This window comes from Phocoena sinus, chromosome 7, assembly GCF_008692025.1.
Source record: "Phocoena sinus isolate mPhoSin1 chromosome 7, mPhoSin1.pri, whole genome shotgun sequence".
Classification (NCBI taxonomy): Eukaryota; Metazoa; Chordata; class Mammalia; order Artiodactyla; family Phocoenidae; genus Phocoena; species Phocoena sinus.
In genome coordinates this window covers 22,184,140-22,208,822 of record NC_045769.1, presented here as the reverse complement: position 1 = coordinate 22,208,822, position 24,683 = coordinate 22,184,140, and the positions used below count along the sequence as shown (strand labels likewise).

The window sequence follows — 24,683 nt, the reverse complement described above, 5'->3', positions numbered from 1 at the left end:
CAGAGAGTCAGCAGTGAATTAAAGTAGCTTCACACACGCCTAGTGTTGGCAGACTCAAGACAGTGGCTCTGTTTTCAGAGGCTGGAGAAGAGATTCCCCCCGCCTCACCCTCCCCTGCAGTTATATTTTTGGCATTTAATTACCTGGCCAAACAGGTTTTTGTTTAATTTGGCCCAAGCACTAGAAATTATGCTATATAGACTAGATGTTTAGAAAAATGTCCTGATTTAGGAATTAATAAGTAGTCACTTGAGATTTTTGGTTTATTTATGGTTTTCTATACCAGGCGCTGCTGTTGGAATTCCGCTCAGTGAAGATGAAGCCAAAGTCTGCATGGTCTATGATATGTACGAAACGCTCACACCCATATCCACTGCATATGCAAGAGCAAGAGGTCAGAAGAATAATAGCGCTTTTTCTGTTGTTTTTTTTTTTTTTTGAGAGGAAAAGCAATATTTTATCTTAAAGTAGTAATATCCTTTGTTTCGTTACAGGATTTCAAATTACCTTAATCTGTTTTTCATTAATACTTCAGAATGACTATATGAGAGCCTTGGAATAAATTTGTTTATAAAAGTGTGTGTTAGTTTTAGTATTTAATGTAATAAAGGGAAGCACAATTGGAATTTGGTGCGTGAAGTTTCAGATTAGGCTATTGAATGTATTTGTATTGCTAAATTTAAGTTGTATGGTTATTTAAGTACACTGAATTTTGTTAAAGTTAATATTTTATATAATTCATAAGTATCTAATGCATGAGCTTAATAACCTGTGAATATTATTGTAAAATTAATGGGAGATTATTGAGACACTTTCTCATGGTTTACTTTCTACCACAGGGGTTGGCAAAGTGTGGCTCATTGGCTAAATCCAGCCCACCACCTAGCTTTGTAAATGTAGTCTGGTTGGAATAGGGCCGCATAGTACTGTCGGTGGCTGATTGCTAACCACAGTCTTGGAGGTGGAACAGGGTCGCGTGGCTGCAAAGCTTAAAAAATATTTACTATCAGGCCCTTTACAGAAAAAGTTTGCTGAATGTTGCTCTAGGAGGTAAAATGAAAGAATATTTCTTATTGATTATTTCAGTTAAATGACTTATTAATCTGCTGTTTAAATCTTAGTGAAGTTAGATTGTATATGATCACATTGGGGTTTGTTGAACATTACCTTTTTCTGTATAAGGATGGATAATCTGTGATAAATACTACGTTTTAATTTTTATTTACAGGGGCTGATAGGATGTCCTCCTTTGGTGATTTTGTTGCATTATCTGATATTTGTGATGTCCCTACTGCCAAAATTATCTCTAGAGAGGTTAGTGGACATTCTGTATCTTGTCCCATGCATAACTAAGTAGAGCTTAATTTGTTCATAGTGTTTATTGAAACCATAACCTATAATATTTGTATTTGGCTGTTGTGATCAAGTTTTATGTATTTAATTCTTTAAAATTTTCTAGTAGTCATTGTCTTAATGCCAGAGTTACTGTTTCTGACGAATAGAGGATGCTCTCTTGGATGGTGATGTAATAGTGAACCTGGCTGTAAACTTTCATTAGGTCTGTAATGAAAGAGACTGTATAGTGAGGGGAATTATAAACTACTCTAAAAAACTAACCCGCATCAATTGAGTACCAAACGGGCATTCCGGAAAGGTGGGGTTGGGGCTGGGGAGATAGAGAAGAAGATGAAGGAGATCAGATGCCTCGGAGGGAAACAAACAGTTAGCAGTTAAGGCTAACAGGGCCTGTGACTTGACAACATTTAGTTGCTTTAGGGATCCTTACCATCACCCCTGCCATCCCCAGGTGCCATGGAGCTGGTGTGCTGCGTTATAGGTTACAGCACAAGGCTTTGGGGTGTGATCTATGACTTTCGTATCTGTATAATGTGTTAAATCTGATTTCCTCTGACCTCTTTTCTTGCTGTTGAGGAGCCTGCCTTGCCTCGGGTCATTTAGCCAGGTTTTGGCAGAGCCAGAATTAGAAGAACATGCTCTTTCTAGTACAAAACCTCCCTGTGAACAGAAGAGTAAAAAATCATTTTTCTTCCTAAGATACATGTATTACAGCGAATCACTCATATATTCTTGGTTAAAATTGAAACAGACAACCAGGACAGCCGATGAGATAAGATCAGCTGTAGAAAGTTGTATTCTAGCATAGACTTACCTTTTCCAAGTATAGTATTTGTATTATGTGGTGGAGGCAGAAACCAGAAACTGCTACTGCATTATTTATGACAGATAATTATCTCTAGATCGTTTAAGAGGTGTTCTCTAATTTTTTAAAATAGAAATTAATATTTAATACACATATAGGTATCTGATGGTATTATTGCCCCGGGATATGAAGATGAAGCTTTGAAATTACTTTCTAAGAAGAAAAATGGGAACTACTGTGTTCTTCAGGTTAGTGCAATTCACGTTTGAAACAGTAATTTGCTCTTCTCTTTTGTCTCTTTTTCCCCATATTTAATCTTTCCTTTATACTGGCACCCTTCTAATTTATCCTTCTTTGCTATGGTTTTTTTATCCTTAACCCTGCAAATTTTTTCTTCCTATTAATTTTTTGGGTTTAAGATCAAGAGAGCTTTCCCGCCCTTACTTTTCATTTCTTTAAAAATAATATATTTAATGTGGTTTCCTATTCAAAAGGTTTTGAAGGTTATTTGATGAAGTCTCCTCATCCTTCCCTTCTGCTGCTCTGTTACCTTTTTTAAAAGTAATAGTCTCAATTTCTTGCTCACCTTTCCTGAAATATGTAGTCTATACATATTCAGCAAATATTTGCATTTGCATTTCTTCTTTTTCTCCCCACTGACACAAATGCACACTGCTTCATCATCTTGGAAGTTTGTCCTGTATCTGTGCATCTTATCTAGCCAGTCACCAGTCTTTACCCTGCAGTGAAATAAGCTAGAGGGAAAGTCCTGAGAATAAAATTAGGACTGGGTTGCAGACTGTCTGTATTGGTGACTTTGATAGATGCTGCTCATTTTAAGGTTGTACAACCAATTTTATGTCTTAATGGGAATGTGTAAGGGTGCCTGTTTCCTAACACCTTTGCTAGCATCAAGTTTTTAAACATTTTTATCTTAGCAGTTAGATAGATGAAAATGGCATCTCATTGCAGTTTTAGTTTCTCATTGTGTGTGGGTGAACATCTTTTCACATTTAAGTGTTTTTACTTCCCTTTTATGAACTGTCTGCCCGTGTTCTTTGCCTGTCTTTCTAATAGATTGTTGAGTTTTTTCCTTACTGATTTTTACAAGCTCTTATACGTTAGGGAAATTAGCCCATAGTCTGATCATAAATGGGTAAAGCAAAAAGTTATTTGAATTGAAAGTTAAAATTCATAATACTGTTTTTCAGAAGGTATTAATGTAAAAGAAATTTGTGGAATCCAAATTCCATATATTGAAAGTTATTATTCTTCCCTTTAAGAAACCAATAATTACATGGTTCACCATAGACTCCATGTTAGCTTTTCAAGGAAAGAAAACAAAAATACCACATTAAATGTAATACTTTTTAAAAAGCTACTTGACAGAAGTAGCTTTTTTAAAAGGTACTTAATCATTCAGTTAGCTGCCCCTGTATTTTCACTCTTCTGTTTTTTGTTGTTGTTGTCATTAAGAGTAGTAAGTACTTCTGGCTGTTAGCAGTTACTTGTAGCATCATGGAGAATGTTTTCCAAATCCTGAGCCTGACTCTGATCATGACCTCTTTAGCACCGGACAATATCATGTTTCAGGGTGTCAAAAGAACACCAGGGCTTCCTAAATATTCTGTTTATTTGAGAGGTTTTTTTATGACATCAGTTAATAGGCGGGCACATCTCAGTTTTAGAAATTTTATAATATAAAGGGAAAAGGACCATTTTAGAATTCAGGAAAATGCAGATTAAGCAGAATTAATATGAGGTCTTGCTTATAAGTTACAGATATCAGTGCTTTCTAAATCAAAGATCATCCAAAGGTTAAATGAAGAAATACTGTCAAATTTGGAAAAGTGTCTAGGGAGAGAGTGGTCTTATGCAGGTTATTCCCATGTCTTACTATCATTTCAGTTAAAAATTTGGGAGAGGAAGAAAGCAATGAATGACATATTCCTTTTCAAATAACAAAGACACAGACTACAAATGCTGTTCTCTCTCTTTTAACTTTTTTTTGTTTTGTTTTGTTTTGTTTTAGTTTTGGCTGTGTTGGGTCTTCCTTGCTGCATGCGTGCATTCTCTAGTTGTGGCGAGCGGGGGCTACTCTTTGTTGCCGTGCGTGGGCTTCTCATTGCATTGGCTTTTCTTGTTGCAGAGCATGGCCTCTACACAGGCTTCCATAGTTGTGGCTCACGGGCTCTAGAGCTCAGGCTCAGTAGTTGTGGCTCATGGGCTTCGTTGCTCCGCGGCATGTGGAAACTTCCCGGACTAGGACTTGAACCCTTGTGCCCTGCATTGGCAGGCGGATTCTTAACCACTGTGCCACCAGGGAAGCCCACTCTTTTAACTTTTAATCTAAGTCTTAATTAAGTATTTGTAATAGATTCTTAGAAAAAAATTGAGGTTAGTTTTTGTGCCACTGCCTATTTGTTAGCATATCTGTTTTAGTTTTTTTTTTTTAAGAAAAAACCATATGTATAGTGCTTTCAGTTACTGAAACCAGAAATGCTCTGTTGGAATCATTGGTTCTAATGTTTGGTATAAGTTACAAAACCCTATAAGATTATAAAACCTATAAAAAATTTTGGAGCAAAATATTGGTGCCTGGCCATTCTATTACACCCATCCTGAAATGATCTTGTACCTGCCTAAGTTAGAAAAAATGCATATAGCCTTGCTTATAATGAAATATCTTGAACATAAATTAAGTGAAAAATTTTGAGGGATGTAGACATATTTTTTACTCTTTTAACTCCTTAACTTTGTTTTATTTAGATGGACCAGTCTTACAGTCCAGATGAAAACGAAGTTCGAACTCTCTTTGGTCTTCGTTTAAGCCAGAAGAGAAATAATAGTGTCATCAACAGGTCATTATTTAGCAACATTGTTACCAAGAATAAAGATGTAAGTCTGAAAATATCTGAACTGAATACTAGTAATTCAGTAGATCTGTTTTTTTTTTTTTTTTTTTTTTTTTTTGGCGGTACGCGGGTCTCTCACTGTGGTGGCCTCTCCCGTTGCGGAGCACAGGCTCCGGACGTGCAGGCTCAGCCGCTCCACGGCATGTGGGATCCTCCCGGACCGGAACACGAACTCGTGTCCTCTGCATCAGCAGGCAGACTCTCAACCACTGTGCCACCAGGGAAGCCCAGTAGATCTGTTTTTAATATTTATATGCTTATGCATTTATTAAGGCCCATATTTAAAACTGGTCGATATGCAAAGAGCTAGCTCATCTCTGAGTTGTCAAGTAAGTTTGAGAACTCAAAAAATGAACAGAAGGCCATATTAGAAACTTCTGTGCATATGTATATATGTAGTTATTTACCTTCAATTCTACATATATGGGATCATGTCTTTTATAAATCTGTTCTGTAACTTGCCTTTTTTTCTATGCACTGAGCTACAAATGTGTTTATATATCAAGAAACATAGATCCACATCTTCATCTGAAAGGCCGTGTGGCAATCTGCGTACTATGATGGATATTTAAGTTGTTTCCATTTTCAGTGATGTGATGGGTGTTTTCACATAGTCACGATTTTGCTATTGTCCTGTTGTCATCTTTTAGAAGGACATATTCCTAGGATAAAAATCGTTTTCTATTTGTATTTACATGTATTATATCAATTAATATGCACAGCTCCCTCTGGGCAGGGTGTGACTACTGTCAACTCTATTGTAAAGATCACAAAATTGTGACAGAGAGGACAGTTAAGACATTTGCCCAAGGATGGATGAGCTAGTAGTACTTGTTTTTCTGAAATCCCTTAATTGGGCCTTCAGTTTTAAAGGATATTTTTGCTGGGTCTAATGTTGGCTGTGCTTTCTTTTCAGTACGTCAGATGTGTAACTGACTTCATTGTTTTCTGGTCTTACCTGCTGGTATGGCTGGTGTTTTTGATTGCATGCTGGGCATTGGATATTGATGAAATAAAAATTCATATTTTAAGGCAAGGCAAGAAAAATGTAAACATGAAACTTTTTCTTTGGCCTCCTCCTTCCCCTCTAGCGTGCATTGTGCGTCTGCATTATGCATTAACCAGGCTTCCCCAGTGGCAGAAATACCTGCTCAACCATAAAGCTCAATTTTTCTTCTTCTGGTGCCAGCCACGTAACTCCTTAGAAGATAACATTCCTTTCTCAAACCTGTGAGGGGTCACGATGACCCACCACTCTGCCTTGTGTATGCAGACATCTTTGGTGAACTTTATGTACAATGCCAATATATCACTTCCCTTAAAGATAGTGATTGGTACAGAGCAGACTGGTCAGACAACGTGGGGAGATTCTGGGCTGCACCTAGTGGAAGTTCTTAGCTTAAATACTTATGACCTTATTAATAGTACTAGCTATTTTATTTCTATTCTGCCTATTTTACAAGATTATTGTTTCTTCCAAATATGTGACTGAGCGTTTGATAAAAATAACGATGACTAGGGGAGTTGAAATGATTGGCCAAATACATCTTTCTATAAGATCAGTGATTATAATAGTGTAACTATAGATATGGGAAGAAGCAATAAGAGGAAACCATTTCCTGGACCATAATAGACTAGTAAATCAGGTGGTCCAGAGGCTTTTGGTTACTGCCAAGAGGGCCTAGTCCAGTAATAGCACGTCGAGTGGCTTATCAATGAAATCCTTGCCTGAACTGAATGAGCTTTCCTAGCACCACGGGACAAATTAGTCACAAAATGCCTCCCAAACTTTGGTTGAAATTCAGACCAAAAGGGAGGGGATCGTAAAATAAAGAATGTTGCCCACCATCCAGTTTTGCAAGAATCAAGTCTTTAGCCACTGCAGTCACTGAAAGGAATTCAGGGTGAGGTACTCTGTGCTCTGGGAAAACTGACAAAACTGGCCCTCAGGTAGTTATATATTTTCAGGAGATTTTGTGAACCCAGTTTCTTGTATCTTCCCGTACTTAGGAAAGCACTTAAAACCATTAATTAGGATGTCTGTTCCTCGAGAATAGCAGTAACCTTCTGCCGAGAAGCGTGATTGGTTGCACGTGCCCCTTCATCGAAATCACGTATATACTGGCCACCCCCCTTACCTATTTGCAACAGTTCTCAGATCTTTCTGAGAGACTGTCTCTTGGGTTCCTCAGGTTGTCTCAAATAAAATTTTCCATATCTTTTGTAGGTTGACTATTTGATCAGTTTTTTGGTCTGCAATATGAAAGAACCATATAGATATTTTGAGGGTCTGGATGGTGTTTTTTTCCCTTCATAGAGTTGACTTATGCGGGACTTAGCTCATTTACCTCTTAGTTACTGCCTTGCAACTTGGAAAATGCCTTGAGGGGAAAAGCATCGTCACATTCATTTCTTCCAGCTTCCTTTATCTCTGGGGTCTTTGCCTCTTGCCTCTCAGTACTTGATATTTTATGAGCTCTGTATTCAGTTTTTCTATTTGTTCTTAGAAAAGGATTAGTCTCTTAAGAAGTCATTTTGTAACAAGTGGACGAGTTGGCTATTGTTTCCCGGTCTGAATCCTGTGACTTTAAGTAGAATGCTGAAAATAGGCTTTAAAATCTTTATCAGGATAGTTCTGTTAATAAACATATAGTGATTAAGACATGATCTTTGTTGGTTTACTGGTTATTCTTTCATTTTTATCTTTGAAACGTAATGGTGCCCTGAAGTGAAGGAACATGTAGGAATCATATATAGAAAGATCTTTCAGTCCTTTGGAATCCACTCCTTTGGTCAAGGCCCTGAGGTACTGGGGTAGCAATGTTTTTAAGCAGCTCACAGTAAAATGAGACTCTTTTTTTTTTTTTTTAACTTTATTAATCTGGCTGGTTAATGTATTTTTTAAAATACCAAAAGGGTATTGAGCTAGATTCCATGGTACCCATGCTGACAACTGCGTCTACCTATTGAGACTCTTACTTTTGTAAGTTTTCCTTGTAGTTTTATAGGTATTGGACTGATTAATTTAGTAGCACTTGATAGGTTTTGTGCCTCTGGCTGTGCTAGCTTGGATATTTTTACAAGGGTTTGATTTTAATCTTTTATCTACAGTCTTTTGTACTTGTTCATATGTATTTTTAATGGAAATTTGGAAACCTAACTAAGGATGAGAATGATGGTATTATCCTCCTATAATTTATATTCCTCTCCCTTCTTTTAAAACAGGTTTTTATTAATATTCCAGCCTCAAAATCATCAGATTATACTATTAGGTCTAGAATGGTTTCAGTCCTGAGGAAGCCGGAGAAGTGTAATGAGTGTGTGTTAAGTATTAACAAACATGCTTGAATTTTTCTGTCTTCTACCATTTTTCTTGAATAATGCTTCAATTTGTTTTAACTATATGTGCCATGTTTATTACACTGGATTCCCTCACTCCCACCCCTTGACATGTCTCATAGTCCTTGATCCTAACTCGGGATACTAGGGTTATATTTGAAGGTAGGCAGCTAAGAAGGCTGGCTTTTGTTATTAATCTTTCTTAGAACCAAAGGAATAAAATGTATAGTTGGCAAAGAGCAAATACAGATAGAAAAGGGTATACTATCAATACATCAATAGCACCTTAGTATAATAAATTCTTAAAAAATTCTAACAGTGGTTTTTAAGCTTTTGAGTTTAAAAAGTAAAAATTATAGATACACATGCAGTTTTAAGAGTTCCCATGTATCTTTTACTCCATTTCCCCTAATGGACAGTGTCTTGCAAAACTGTTAATACAGCATCACAACCTTGATAATTGACATTGATGCAGTCAAGACACAGAACATGCCCCTCACTACAAGGAGGCTTCTGTTGCCTTTTATAGCCACACTCACTTCTCTCCTGCCTCTGCCTCCTCTGTAACCTCGGGCAACTACTAATCTGTTCCCCTTCCTGTAACTTTCATTCACTGTACATTCATGAACAGGTTTTTGTATGAACATAGTTTTCATTTCTCTGTTCTAAAGACACAGGAGTGTATTTGCTGGCTGGCATCATAGTTGCATATGTAGTTTAAGAAACTGCCAGACTGTTTTCCAAAGAGGCTGCATCATTTTATATGTTACACCAGCAACATATGCATGATCCCAGTTTCTCTGCATCCTTACCAGGTTTCTGTGTTGTCGCTTTCTTGTTAGATAGGTGTGTAGCAATACCTCATAATTTTAATTTGCCTTCCCTAATGCCTAGTGATGGACATTTTTTCATGTGTTTATTTGCCATCTGTATATCCTTTTTCTTCAAATGTCTCTTCATGTCTTTTGCCCATTTTCTAATTATATTTTTATTCTTGTAGCTGAATTTTGAGAGGTCTTTATATATTGTGAATACTAGTTCTTTGTTGGATATGTGGTTTGCAAAATATTTTCTCATGGTCTGTAACTTGTCTTTTTATCCTCTTAATACAGGATCTTTTCTAAGAGCAGAAGCTTTAGTTTTGATGAAGTCTGACTTAACAGTTTTTCAGTTAGATAATTTATCAATTAGCTGTGCTTATATTTTTTGTCCACTTAGCATACCAACATAGATCATTATTATTCTTTTCAATTTGTATTTGCTCTTTATATTAAAGATAGTGACATTTTTAGTTATAGTAGTTGTTTCATTCGTTTGAACCGGTAGTACATAATACATTTTTGAATAATTTCTATGTAGAATATTCTAGGCAAACCAAAAAATGATCCTAATTTGGTTTTTCCTGAGCAGTCTTGGCTGTATGTGCATCACAGTTATTTGTAGTGTCTGTGAAAATTACTCTCAGTGTTTTTTTGTTTTGTTTTTTTTTGCGGTACGCGGGCCTCTCACTGTTGTGGCCTCTCCCGTTGCGGAGCACAGGCTCCAGATGTGCAGGCTCAGCGGCCATGGCTCACGGGCCCAGCCGCTCTGCGGCATGTGGGTTCTTCCCGGACGGGGCACAAACCTGTGTCCCCTGCGTCGGCCGGCAGACTCTCAACCACTGCGCCACCAGGGAATGTTTTTTTTTTGAACATAAATTTTATCACATCTCCAGTTATTCGGTGCTACTGTGATAGAGAAAATACTGTTTGTCAGTTTTGGAGTGGGTATGGTATTTCACATCTAGTGTGATACGTAAAGAGGCTTAAGCCAAAGTTTGTTGCAAAATGGCATCAATTTGAGTTTGTGACGCATTAGGCGTCGCACAGAGTTCCATGACAAATATGTTAAATATGATTCTTTCAGTAAAACATGATAGTGTCTCCTATGAACAGTTAATTTCACTCCCTCATTTGAGGGATAGAACTATATTATAGGTCTGTTATAAGGGACACATAAGATGCTAAAAGTTAAATGAAGGTTTAAAAAAAAAAAAGCCCCATTTACCATTCTGTGTTTTTTTAGTTGCCGGAATCTGCGCTCAGAGACCTCACTGTGGCCACCATTGCTGTCAAGTATACTCAGTCTAACTCCGTGTGCTATGCCAGGGACGGGCAGGTAACCAAGCTGTCAGACTTACCTTGGGAGGACTGTTGTTTTGCAAGATGATGTTCAAAAATCCATCTGTCTTGGGAACTAGACTGCTTGAAAAGGAAAATTTGCCAAGTTTTTCTCTTCTCGGTTTGTCAGTATTTACTCAGTAATGAATACAAAGTATCTTTGGAACTAAGTGTTAAAATTGTTCTTATTGCTTCTTGCCTTGAATGAGTTGGCACGTTTTGGGTTAGGGGACAGTGGTTGCTAGGGAACTAGTTTTTTTGCTCCCCTCGTCCCTATCGGTAGCATTTCCAGTGAAGAGGGAGTAGAACATACTGCCACCCACTAGCCCATTGTTTTGCAGCATAAAGGGTATTTTTATTTATACTTTTAATGTTATTTTACCAAGAATCTGTAGACTAAGAGTTAACATGATGAAAAATCTGGTTTACTGAGGCATAATTTATATACAGTAAAATTCACCCTTTTTAAGTGTAGAGTTTGACCAGTTTGCACAGATTATATAGTTGTTTGACCGTGACCACTACCACAGTCAAAATATTGAACATCTTTTACTATCTGATGTTAAGCTAGGTATTTAACTTTTCCTAGTTAAAAGCCATAGGATGCGGGACTGAGCTGGCTCATCACTGGGCCTCTCCTAGCTCTAGGATAAACCTGGTTTTGCTGTGGCTTTAGCACTGTTTCTTCTCATAGTGTCTTGAGCTCCTCTCTAGCCATTTGTTAAATTATTTGGCCGGGACGTGGGAGGGGAGGATGGATGTTAATTGGCATGTGACCTGGAAGACCCTTTCAAATTCGGAATTTAGGTGATTGCCTACTGTTGCAAGATTGCTAGTCTGTAATACCAAAAACCTGGGAGACTGTGGCTACTTGTCTAATAAGTTCCAGCAAGACCACGCTTCACTACTGATGTTCAGGAGCTCTAGAAACTTCCAGATATTAATTAATAGCCATACCTCAAATTTCACTGAAGAGGTAACACATACAAATAATAGTTAAAACATGTTACACTTAACCTTTTTAATGACTTTAAAATTATTTGTATTTCTCTTATTTCAGCCTGATTTTCTTTTCCCCCCACAAAATTGATGGATTTGTGGGGAATATGCACAAAAGATCCATTGAGAAGCGTGTTGTTATTCATTTTAACGTCCGTGTTCTTCATTCTTCAGGTTATTGGCATTGGAGCTGGACAGCAGTCTCGGATACACTGCACACGCCTTGCTGGGGATAAAGCAAACTATTGGTGGCTTAGACATCACCCACAAGTGCTTTCCATGAAGTTTAAAACTGGAGTGAAGAGAGCAGAAATCTCCAACGCCATCGATCAGTATGTTACTGGAACCATCGGAGAGGTAAAAGGGCTGTCGTTGAGTGTGGGTGGAGTGTATTAGTATGTTTACCCTTTCTGTGTAACAGACTATCTTCATCACTACGAAGATAAAAGATATTTTTCTTGAAGTTCTGTATTATCTAAATTTACTAATCTAAAATTCTTCTGTCTCATTTACCTTTCTTTGGCGTTCTTTATCCCTTTCTGACACTACAGATCATGTCTTTTTAGATTATAACCACTGGTTTAGTTTTGTATGTTTGTACCTCCCCTGTTGATTATAAGCTTTTTTTTTTCCTATAAATTTATTCGTTTTTGGCTGCATTGGGTCTTCATTGCTGTGCGTGGGCTTTTTCTAGTTGTGGCAGGCAGGGGCTGCTCTTCATTGAGGTGTGCAGGCTTCTCATTGCAGTGTGTGGGCTCTAGGTGCACAGGCTTCAGTAGTTGTAGCATGCAGGCTCACTAGTTGTTGGTGCATGGGCTTAGTTGCTCCGTGGCATGTGGGATCTTCCTGGACCAGGGCTCGAACCCGTGTCCCCTGCATTGGCAGGTGGATTTGTAACCACTGCGCCACCAGGGAAGTCCCTATAAGCTTTTTTTTTTTTTTTTTTTTTTAAAGATTTGTTGCAGCATGCAGGCTTCTCTCTAGCTGTGGCACGTGGACTCTCTAGGTGTGGTGTGCGGGCTCTAGAGTGCGCAGGCTCAGTACTTGGGGCATGCGAGCTTAGTTGCCCCGTGGCATGTGGGTTCTTAGTTCCCTGACCAGGGATCGAAGCCGCATCCCCTGCATTGGAAGGCGGATTCTTAACTACTGGACCACGAGGGAAGTCCCTGATTATAAGTTTTGATGACAGGGGCTGTTTTTCACCCATCTTGGGTGTCTGTCACAGTGCCAGTCATAATGCTTACTATGTGATAGGTGTGTATTTAACATTGCATACAAATTACTTGATAGCAGGTAACAAATGTCCCTCTACATTTTCTACAAGCTCCATTAACAACTCAGTGTACTTGTGTTATATTTCATGTTCTTTAATGTTTTCTACTTTGAAGCAAGTATATGGGAGCATTAAAATTGCAAGTATTAGGTAGCCTGCTAAAAGAATAGGATTTAGCCCAGTTTCTGGAAATAGAAATGCTTAACAGGTACTGGATGCAAAACACAAAGAGAAGCTTGGTAATCAAAAACTCAGTGGTCTTCTGAGGGGGCGAGTCAACTCCACTGGGCTGTCCATTCAGGGATAGGAATCCGTGACATGATCAACAGGTGTCGTTGGAGAGTGTGCTTTGTAACCAGGAAATGCTTCAAACAGTGAATAAGAATAAAAGTATATTGTTTAAGCCTTTTGGCTTAAACCCTAAATAGAAGTACTTTTTAAAAATGAATACTGTTGAGTCATGTTCTGGTTGGTCTATTAGACTCTGTACTTAAGACTAATTATTGTAGAAATGTACTTCTAGAAATTATGTTTCTTTGCTTGCTTTGATACAGGGATATAAAGCAGTAGATTTAACTTAGAGATTAAAGAACAAAATATATTTGGAATAAACTGGCTTGTAAATGGTAGTCTTTATTTGGTACACTTAAGATTAATTTTCTTTCTTAATGAAATGTTATACAGCATCAAAAAAAGGTTCTAGAAATATGGACTTGGGTTTAAATGAGTCATTATTTATAATTAAGTCCTAGGAAAAATGCCCAAGGACATTTTTTCTGGCATTCTGATTTGTATCAGATAGTACTGAAGATGGTGTAAAACCTGTCTTTCCCCTCTGCCCCCACTCATAGGGTGAAGATTTGATCAAGTGGAAGGCACTGTTTGAGCAGGTCCCCGAGTTATTAACCGAGGCAGAGAAGAGGGAATGGGTTGACAAACTTAGTGAAGTTTCCATCAGCTCTGATGCTTTCTTTCCTTTCCGGGACAATGTAGACAGAGCTAAAAGGGTAAGTATGGAATTGGTGTGTGTATGGATTTGGTCATTATGCAGCAACCACTTCAGAGATGCTGCTTCTGGTTTTTCAGTTCTATGAGTTATATATCCAGGCTATGATGATGTGATATATCAGTAACATCTAGAGTATTATTTTGACTTCTCCTTTTGTTGTATGGACAACCCAAATCCCGTTATTTTGCCTCTTCACCGAATAAGTCTGCAGCGTGAATCATTGTTAGCGTGCATTTGTTATTGGGTGTGACGGGTTGATTCTGGACATGTTTTGGCATGAGGCTGTGTTATGACAGTCCATCTCTGTCTCCCCCTCAGAGTGGCGTGGCCTACATCGCTGCCCCTTCCGGTTCCACTGCTGACAAAGTTGTGATCGAGGCTTGCGATGAGCTGGGAATAATCCTCGCTCACACAAATCTCCGGCTCTTCCATCACTGACTTCTTCACGCATTATTTTATACCCTTCCTATGTGTAGGTGAAAAATCACATGTGGAATTTTGAAAATAACCTTTTTAAAAAAATAAAGCATTAAATTTTAATAATCTTGGAGCCATAGTGTCTGGTAGTTGTATTTAATTTGTCTTAGTTATAGGCTCTTTAGTTTGACAAACATTACACATGGTTATTTGTAAGAAATACAGGAGCATTCCTGCCTCCGTGGGCTCAGCTCATCCCAAAATGTTACCTGTGTGAACATCTGAAAATCATTAGGTAAACCAAAGAAACTGAGCAGCCACCATAGCAGGTGGCACAGGCATCCTAAAGTCCCACTAGTTTACTCATAGGGGATTCTGCTCATGAGTTTCCTCTAATCATAGTTCTAAAGAGTGTGGTTGACTACCTTCTAAACAAACAGCAGATTGTAACCCGTGGACTAGAAACTTAGGGGGGATTAAAGCTTCTGTTGGCCCGACATTAGGGTACTGCCAGTACTTCCTTTTTCCTGTGTTAAGTGAAATGTTTCCCATAATTTAAACCAGTCCTTGATGCCCCCTCTGGAGCTACCTAAAAAATGTATTCAATGTTTGGTGCCCAGGAATGGACCTGGTATTCTCCCAGGTTTACTACCAGAAGTAGGGCACAGTGGATGGCAGTGCCTTCCTACATCAGGACATAATTGTGTGTTTATGTGCCCTGCCCATGTGGTCCTGATGGTTCACATATTACACCAAAGGCCAACTGAAACCTTTTGTCATCTTTCACCTTAAAAGTTGAGTCCTGCCCTCTTCCCATGTCCTTAACCCACTTTCCCAAAATTAAAAGATTTATGATGGGTTTTTTTAAGGTTATCCTTCTAGTCGTTAATATGTTGACTAATCTTCCGGCCCTTGTATAGTTAGTGCCCTCCCACACTGAAGACAAGGCTGACTTGTGTGACCAACAGAATACTTTAGGAAAGATGTGTGACTGCTGAGGCTAGGCCGTAAAAGGCATTACAACTTCAGCCTTAGTTTCTTGGAGTTAGCCAGTGCCATGCTGTAGGTACCTTTAAGCAGCCCTGCTGAAAGAGAAGCTACCTTGCCAACACTACCTGCCCGCCATGTGCGTGACCTGCCTTGGAAGTGGAGCTCCAGTCTCAAGGCGACATCTTGCTGCCACCTCTTGTTTTTGTTTTTTTTTTTTTTTGTGGTACGTGGGCCTCTCACTGTTGTGGCCTCTCCCGTTGTGGAGCACAGGCTCCGGACGCGCAGGCTCAGCGGCCATGGCTCACGGGCCCAGCCGCTCCGCGGCATGTGGGATCTTCCCGGACCGGGGCGCGAACCCGTGTCCCCTGCATCGGCAGGTGGACTCTCAACCACTGCGCCACCAGGGAAGCCCCTTGCTGCCACCTCTTGAGAGACCTGAGCCAGGACTGCTCAAAGGAGCTTCTCATGAATTCCTGGTACACAGAAACAGATTATGTATTGCTTTAAGCCATAAAGTTTTGGGGTGCTTTGTTAGGTAGCAATAAACAGCTGATACATATTTTGGCTTATAACTTGTTAAGTGTGCATTCTATCTCTCCTTGACCAAAGGTTTAACACTGAGGGTATAATCATTGGAAGAATTGTTTCTCCATTTAACACTGTACGGTTTGAACACGTTTACGTAAATATTTTGAAGAATGGTACTACAAACTATCTCAATTAGATATAAATACTTATGTCCAGATTTATCAAGTTAATTCATTCTCTAATCAGTGTTTTACATTTGCAAAAAAGAGGACTGTGTGAGAGCTGAAATTCCACCCACCATTACTTCCCAGATATGCAGGCACAATATTAATTTTTTTTTTTTTGCGGTACGCAGGCCTCTCACTGTTGTGGCCTCTCCCGTTGCGGAGCACAGGCTCCAGATGCACAGGCTCAGCGGCCATGGCTCACGGGCTTAGCCGCTCCGCTGCATGTGGGATCTTCACGGACCAGGTCACGAACCTGTGTCCCCTGCATCGGCAGGCGGACTCTGAACCACTGCGCCACCAGGGAAGCCCACAATATTAATTTTTAAAGATTCAAAATACTTTTTTCTAAAAATATTTTTAAATTTTATTTATTTATTTTTGGCTTCATTGGGTCCTGGTTGCTGCGTGCGGGCTTTCTCTAGTTGCGGTGAGCAGGGGCTACTCTTTGTTGCAGTGCACGGGCTTCTCATTGCAGTGACTTGTCTTGTTGTGGAGTATGAGCTCTACGCACGTGGGCTTCAGTAGTTGTGGCTCGTGGGCTCAGTAGTTGTGACTCACAGGCTCTAGAGCGCAGGCTCAGTGGTTGTGGTGCATGGGATCAGTAGTTGTGGCTCGCAGGCTCTAGAGCACAGGCTCAGTGGTTGTGGTGCATGGGCTCGGTAGTTGTGACTCAAGCTCTAGAGCGCAGGCTCAGTAGTTGTGGTGCATGGGCTCAGTAGTTATGACTCGCAGGCTCTAGAACGCAGGCTCAATAGTTGTGGTGTATGGGCTCAGTAGTTGTGGCTCGCAGGCTCTAGAACACAGGCTCAGTAGTTGTGGCGCACGGGCTTAGTTGCCCCGCAGCATGTGGTATTCTCCCAGACCAGGGCTCGAACCCGTGTCCCCTGCATTGGCAGGTGGATCCTTAACCACTGTGCCACCAGGGAATCCCCTCAAAATGCTTTTTAGAGTATTTCCTTTTAATACTTTCTGAGGTAATTTTAAAATTTTGGACCTCAGACATAAAGAATTGGAATAATCATAGTCTGTAGTTCATGACATACTGGTCTATGTGTATATTTTTAGTAATGTAATAGTAATGTGACCTCATCTCCCAAAACAGAAGCTAGAATCTGAGCAGTAACTTATTCTAAACATTTGGTGCCCCCAACTTCCCTACCCCATCCCATCTCAGGGTCTCCTCCAGGAAAATCTCATCCTGTATCCCATCTTCATCTTTGCATCTTTATGCATCTAAAAACTAGAGACCTTCGCTTATCTATCCAAAGACTGTGAAGATTTTTCTCTTATGTTTTCCTTTAGGCAATTATAGTTTTCACTCTTACAGTTAGGTCTTGTTATCTATTCCAGTGTTAAAGTGATACACGGGTCAAGTTTCATTTCTTTCCATACATTTATCCAGTTCTAACATCGTTTGTTGAGACAACTCTTCCTGTTGAATTGCCTTGTTGCCTCAGCCATATTTGTGTGTCATTTCTGGACTCTTTTCTGTTCTACTGTTATGTTTGTCCTAATACCAACACCACACTGTCTTGATTATTGTAGCTTAATAGTAAATTTTGAAATTGGGTAGTGTGAGTCCTTCATAATAGTCTTTTTAAAGATTTCTTGGCTGTTCCAGGTCCTTGGCATTTCTATGTAAATTTTAGAATCAACTAGTCCATCTTTGCAAAAAAGCCTCTTGAGATTTTAATTGGAATTGCATTGAATCTGTAGATCAGTTTGTGGAGAATTGATGTTGATCCCCTTTGAAGGTTGATCCCCTCTGGTTTCCACCAGTTTTTGGTTGCCTTCCAGGGGCTTTAAATAGATTTTTTAATATTTTCGTCAAGTGTTCCTAATTATCTGCAGGAGGATTAGTCCAATATAATCTACTCTGCCATTAAGAAAATTAAAAAACACCAATAAATATCATAGGTTGTTTTCTAATAATTGCTTTAGTTTCTTAAATAATTTTTTTATTTCTAAGTCATTTCTAGCAAGGTATATTTTTCCCCCTAGGAATTTGACCATTTTTTCTAAGTTTTCAAAATTGTTAGTATGTAGTTATAAGTAGTTTTCTCATTTTTTAAAAGGTCTTTATTATGGATATTTTGGGATAAACACAAAAAAAGTAAAATTCTATGTATCTGTCATCCAACTATAATAGCTTATGATTACTTTAGTTTTATCTGTTTCCCCACTTCTCATGCCTCAACACAGATTATTTTGAAGCAAAGTCTATAGATATTTCATCTGTAAATATTTCAATCAGTTAATCTAAAAGTAACTTAAAAATAATTTTTTAAATGAATATTCTTACACTTTAAAATGCATGACTATATCAACTGAAAGGGCCAAGAAGTGTGACACCCCAGTGGCAATGAGCGTACCTAATGCTAAGATCTTGGTTTCTAATACCATTATCTAATAAAAGGATCCAGGACTCCTTGGAGAAATGGGTTACTCTAGACTGAGCAGAAAACCCATAACAAAACATCTGGATCAGTAAAGAGTGATTTGAATTGGGGGAGCGTCTGGGGCCCAGGAAGAAAAGCATGAGCCCTCACTCATTTGTAAATAGTCCACCAAGGACACCCTGAACCCATCCTGTTGCCTCCAGAGGCACCTTCTTTCTGAAGCCCAGTCCCTTGTCCCTTCCTGAGAGCGCAAGTCCCTGCAGGTCTTTAAGCTCCCAGTGCCTTCCATTCTTGGACACTCTTAAAGCTCACTTTTGCTAAACACTGTGACAGGCACAGATTTATTTTAAAAAATAAATTGTAATAAACCACGCCTGTGGAAAGTGCTTAAAGCATCTACAGCTTGAAGAATCTTTTTTTTTGGTCCATGCCACGCGGCTTGCCAGATATTAGTTCCCTGAGCAGGGACTGAACCCAGCTCTCAATGGTGAAAGCACCGAGTCCTAACCACTGGACAATCAGGGAATTCCCAAGAATAATTTTTAAACAGACATATATCACCACCAACCGGGTAAAGAAAAAGGATTTTGCCAGCAGCTCCCCTGCCATGTCCCCCCATACCTGTTCTTGATTACGGCCCCCTCTTTTCTTCTAGGAAACCATGTTTGGGCCGTTTATGATCATCTCTCCCTTGTTTTTCCACTCACCAGTTTGTTGATCTTGGGCACATGCCTTAACCTCTTGGAATTTGTTTTCTCATCTATAAAATGGAGATGCATTTGCTCCCAAGGAGGCTGAATAGCTCCTGGTTAAAAGCACACAACCCAGGGCCAGTTTGTCAGGTTTAAGTTCCAGCTCTGCTACTAACTGTGTGATGGTAGGTGATTCACTTAGCCTTTCCTCGCTTTCTACTTATAAACCGATGTTGCAGTACCTACCTCTTCAGGTTGCTCTGAGGAGTAAATGAAACAAAATATTTAACACCACCTCAGACATGATAAATACTGCTCATAAAAAAAAATGCTACTTATTATTTTCATAATGCTTTTGTGTATATGGGGCATGGAAGGTAGTGGAAAATGATACTAATGTGTGGAAGTTGGATTTTGCCTTAGTTTTTGAATAGGTAGCCAGAAAGTTTGAGTTCCTTCAATCTTTTTTTTATTATTATTTGGGCTGTGCCGGGTCTTAGCTGAGGCATGCATGTGGGATCTGGTTTCCCGATGAGGGATCAAACCCAGGCCCCCAGGCCCCCTGCATCGAGTGCTCATGGTCTTACCCACTGGACCACCAGGGAAGTCTCTCTTCAATCTTTCATCTACTCTGTTTTCCCAAACCGCTTCACTGCTACCGAATTGGTTGACTAGACCTGTACCAGGGCCCTAGCCCAGGCCGGGACCCCTTGTCTCGGTCAGGGAGGTTCTTTTTCCTATTTTTTTCCATTTTTGCCAATAACAAAACCGATGTTGAGACTGGAACAGCACAAACTTTATTTAATGGTCAAAGAATGGAGAAGCAGGAACCTAGTTCACAAATCAACTTCCTAACCCAATTAGAGCAGAGACACCAAATATATAGGAGGGTCAAGGTAAAAGGGAGGGAATTGGAAAGAGGGGAAGGAATATCCACGAGTTATCCGAGAATAGGGGTGTGGTTTGGACCTGGAGACTGATGCAACACTCCTTTTCAGTCTTTGTATGGGCTTTTACAGTTGCTGTCACGGCGCTGGTGGGTGTGTCACTTAGCATGCTAATGTATTACAAGGAGCATAGAATGAGGCTCAAGGTGTACTGGAAGTCAAATCTTCCACCATCTTGGGTCTAGTTGATTCTAACCAGTTCTTGGTTTTTTCTCTTTGCAGTTTCCTCCTGAAACTTAGATAAGAGTAACTGGTTTCCATTTGAGGGAGGGGCAGGGGTGTGATGCTGGGGCAACAGCCTTGGTAACATTACCAGTAAGCAAAAGGATATTGAGGTTTTCTGTAACTAAAGTGCCACTTTTTTCAGTTGAAATAAAATACACATATAAAATGCAAGTCAGTGATTTTTTAGTATATTCACAAAGTTGTAGAGCCGTCACCACTGTTTAGTTCCAGAACATTTCCATCACCCCAAAAAGAAGCCACATTCTGATTAGCAGTTTTTCTCTATTCTTCTCTCCCTCTGGTAACCATTAATCTACTTTCTGTCTCTGTTAGTTTGCCTATTCTGGACATTGCGTATACCCATACATTATGTGACCTTTTGTACCTGACTTCTTGCACTTAGTGTGTTTTCAAGGTTCATGGTGTAGCATGTGTGAATACTTCATTCCTTTTTATCATCAAATAATATTCCATTGTATGAACAGACCACATGTTGTTTATTCATCCATCAGCTGATGGACATTTGGGTTGTTTCCACTTTTTGGCTGTTAACGAAAAATGGTGCTGTGAACATTCGTGTAGAAATTTTTATGTGAACATATGTTTTTCAGTTCTCTTGGGTATATGCCCTAGGAGTGGAATTGCTGGGTCATACGGTAACTCAATGGTTAACTTGTTGTGGAACCACCAAACTGTTTTCCCACAGCAGCTGCACTATTTTACTTTTCCACCAGCAGTGTATGAAAGGGTTCCAGTTTCTCCACCAAAGTGGCATGTTCGGCGCTTGGCTCGGCATCTTACAACTAATGCTGAATTTTACGGATCAGCAGGTTTCAACTGTACAATCCTGACCAGCAGCCTCCTGGCAGTGGCAAGGTTTCCTTCTGGAACGAAATGGTGGTTTCTGAGGTACCGTGACGCAAAGAGCTCCCTGGGAGCATCCTGGGCCTGCAGTGTATTTTCCGTAAGGGCAGTCTGCTGGGGGATGGGCTGCCTGCAGGATGGGTGATTCCAGCCCTAGCCAGCACTGGGTGCTGACAATCACCCCATGCTGGCCACCTTCCAAGCAAAGCTAATAACTTCAAGCCTTTGGAGGCTCCACACAAGAGCCATTAATAGGATAAATCTGGCTTCTCAGATTGTTAGAACTTCTACGTCTCTAAAGAGGAATTCAAGGAAATGTAAAACATGCTTTCCTATCTCATACCTTCATACCTAACTCTGCTGAGGAATGTTAAAAAGGAATTTCCCGTTTGGGGCTTTCAGCTGAAGCATCATTTCTCTTGGTCTTTTTATTACTTACAGTATTTTCTTCTCTTCCGTTGTAATTTATATAGATTTTTGTTTGCAATTCAAATTGAATCTCTTATTTTAATGAGACTATGAAATGGGATGATGTGGCAATGATAATAACTTGCATCTCAAATATGACTGCCATTTATACTCTTTAAAATAAATTTCTTAGTCTGAAAAATCCAGGGCAGGGCAAGGAGCTACCCTGCTTTGTGCTGCGTCTGCTTTATCAGCCTTTGTGGTAATCTTTAAATGTCCCCAAACATGAGAAGTCCCAAGAGTGATCTTTTTTTTAATGGTTGAAATGTATCTCCTGAAAATGGGATTTTTTAATTGGAGCCTGCCACTTTCCCTGTCACAGTAATGGGAACTTACTGAATAGGACGCAATTTCAGCACTTAGATGTGCTGATGTGTGTTTCTTAATCACTTTAATGAGTTGCATACAACTAGAAATGGAATAGAATTTTCAATGGAAATATAATTAAATGGAAAAGTCATTTCCTATACTTGTAATTTCCACCTGAGCATTTCTTTATTCACCTCCGCAGAACGTGTGCCTTACAGGCTTATAGTGATAGTATACTGACTAACTTGCATAATTCACTGGTCATTAGAGCTGAAAACAACAAAAATACTCAGCAATAAATTTTATTGCAAATCACGTCCAGCAAGACAAGGTATAGCTTCAAAAATTATGATTTTTCTTTTTAAACTCATATATTACTACTTTTATCTGACTTTTGCTTGAATTGCCAGTTTCTTGCCTGAATCCAGATTGGTCTTTTAATTATGCCTTTTCAGCCTGGCCTGCTTAAGGCAATTCTCAGGAACAACAGTAACATGAGTCAGTAAAAACTGTAAAAGATCTTTGGAAATCCTTGTGTTTGAATGATTTTGCTGAGAAATAGTAAAAAAGAAAGTTTTTACCGTTTTGCCTTGTGATGCCAAAACATAAAAGACCATTGAAATTTTAATTTGTTCTGATTATCTACATGTAGTTACTGACTCAGTATTGAGAGTTTCATTTGTAAATTTAACATATTGCTTTTGAGAATCTAGCAGACATTCTGGAAAAAGTGGTGCTTTTAAAATCTTAAATGTGGAACTTGCAGATTTACATTTCAGTGTGCAAGTTTTAGATGGGCTCACTATCCATTTAATTAATATAGTCCAACTGGATTTACTTAAACTCATGTTGGGGAAAATAGTTTTAGGTTTGTCTCTAGATAAGTGGTTTGAAAGAACCCAAAGGTGTTCTTTCATTATGTTTTTAAATGTAAAGACGTTTCAATAGGATGGAGCTGAGGTGCAGACTTTCACAAGTTCAGTACCTGGGCTTCCTCTTCACATTAAAGATGGAGGCAGGAGCCTGCTTTCTCTTTGGTGTGTGTCTACAGTGGGGCTTCCCCTTACACCGTGTGTGAATTTGTATTGGGTCATATTCTCTCTCCATGGACAATGATGACCCACGTATGTGGGACAGTCATTTAATATCATCATGATCTGTTCTTCCTGTGATTCTTCCTTTTTTTTCACATGTTCAAAGCAGCTCTCTTGGTAACTACTGGCTTGACAAAGCTGAAAGTTTAGTGATGTTAACAGAAGTCCGGGGTGTGAGTCTGTGGTCCTGCTAAGGAAAACTCATCTGAGCTGGAGTCCTGTCAAATTAGACTGTGGAACCTCTCTCGGGGTGGGATAGGGAGGGTGGGAGGGAGAAGCAAGAGCAAGGGGATATGGGGATATATGTATATGTATGGCTGATTCACTTTGTTATACAGCAGAAACTAATACACCATTGTAAAGCAATTATACTCCAATAAAGATGTTAAAAAAAAAAAAAACACCTCTCCCTAATGAGATGCTAAATGGCAAGGAATTTTATAAACTAAATCCATTCCAACATGAGTTTTTTGTTTTTTTTTTAAAAAACCAATGAACCCTGAGGAAATCTCTTCTGTATTTAGTCTTTTTTTTTTTTTTTTTGTGGTATGCGGGCCTCTCCACTGTTGTGGCCTCTCCATTGTGGAGCACAGGCTCCGGACGCCGCAGGCTCAGCTGGCCATGGCTCACGGGGCCAGCCGCTCCGCGGCATGTGGGATCTTCTCGGACCGGGGCACGAACTCGCGTCCCCTGCATTGGCAGGTGGACTCTCAACCACGGCGCCACCAGGGAAGCCCTGTATTTAGTCTTAATATTTATTGCCAGGTATTTATTGATATTCTGTTACAGTGGTGTATAAACAAGTGTTTTCCATGTCTTGTATATTATGAATGACTAATCTTTTACTAATTAATAATTGACTGTTTCCAGTGCTGCTATTCTACTATTTTGGATATGCCAGACTTAATCTCAAAGTTTTAGATTTGTTGGTTTCCCCGAAGTTTAAATTGAAAATAAAAGGGCCTTTGTAGACCAGGACTACACACACTTTGTTCATCTGGGGCACTCAGGGTCAGCTGGCATTTAAACAAGTTGGATTGACGTTATTATACCGCAGCGTTTCCTTAAGACAGAAACCCCTCTATGCCATGCGATTTAAGTAGTTTTTTGTTTTGTTTTGTTTTGTTTGTTTGGCTTTACTGTGCAGCATGCAGGATCTTAGTTCCCGACCAGGGATCAAACCCGCTCTCCGTGAAGTGGAAGCGAGGAGTCCTAACCACTGGACCACCAGGGGATTCCCGATTTAAGTAGTTTTAACATCTCAGTCATCTTTTTATTTTCCTTGCAGGTAATCGCTTCGAATAGTTGTTTATTTAATGAAGGACGGAAAGGAAGTGGGAGGGAGGAAAGAATTATAATGGTTAGAAAAGAACAATGAAAAGGTTGTTTCGATTATACTTCTGAAGAGCTAGCTAGCAAGTTAAGTATCTGAATCCACCTAAATCTGGTAAAGCGGAAAATATAAAGTTATCTCCATTACTGAAGAGATAAAATGACAAGACTGAATCTGGGTTTGGGGAGTGACAGACTTAGAAAAAAGCTTGTACATAAATCACCAAAATTTAGAGAGCCGTGCCCATCATGGTTTTTCAAATGTTTGCTGAATAGCAAAGAAAAAACATTCAGGAAGATTCTTATTTCCCCCAAAATTTCTGTATGTAAAAAAGA

General features: G+C 39.4%; 1 protein-coding gene across 2 annotated transcripts in view; it reads left to right on the top strand.

The window, feature by feature from the left end:
• ATIC (5-aminoimidazole-4-carboxamide ribonucleotide formyltransferase/IMP cyclohydrolase) overlaps positions 1–14,405 on the top strand; it is a 30,477-nt gene extending 16,072 nt beyond the window's left edge. For both annotated transcript variants that reach the window (XM_032638393.1, XM_032638394.1), the window contains exons 9-16: positions 287–394; positions 1,229–1,314; positions 2,320–2,409; positions 4,931–5,059; positions 10,480–10,572; positions 11,748–11,930; positions 13,698–13,853; positions 14,174–14,405. In XM_032638393.1, coding sequence (XP_032494284.1) covers positions 287–394; positions 1,229–1,314; positions 2,320–2,409; positions 4,931–5,059; positions 10,480–10,572; positions 11,748–11,930; positions 13,698–13,853; positions 14,174–14,293 — 965 coding nt within the window. In that variant the 3' untranslated portion in view covers positions 14,294–14,405. The remainder of the gene's footprint in view (positions 1–286; positions 395–1,228; positions 1,315–2,319; positions 2,410–4,930; positions 5,060–10,479; positions 10,573–11,747; positions 11,931–13,697; positions 13,854–14,173) is intronic.
• The last annotated feature ends 10,278 nt before the right edge of the window (positions 14,406–24,683 follow it).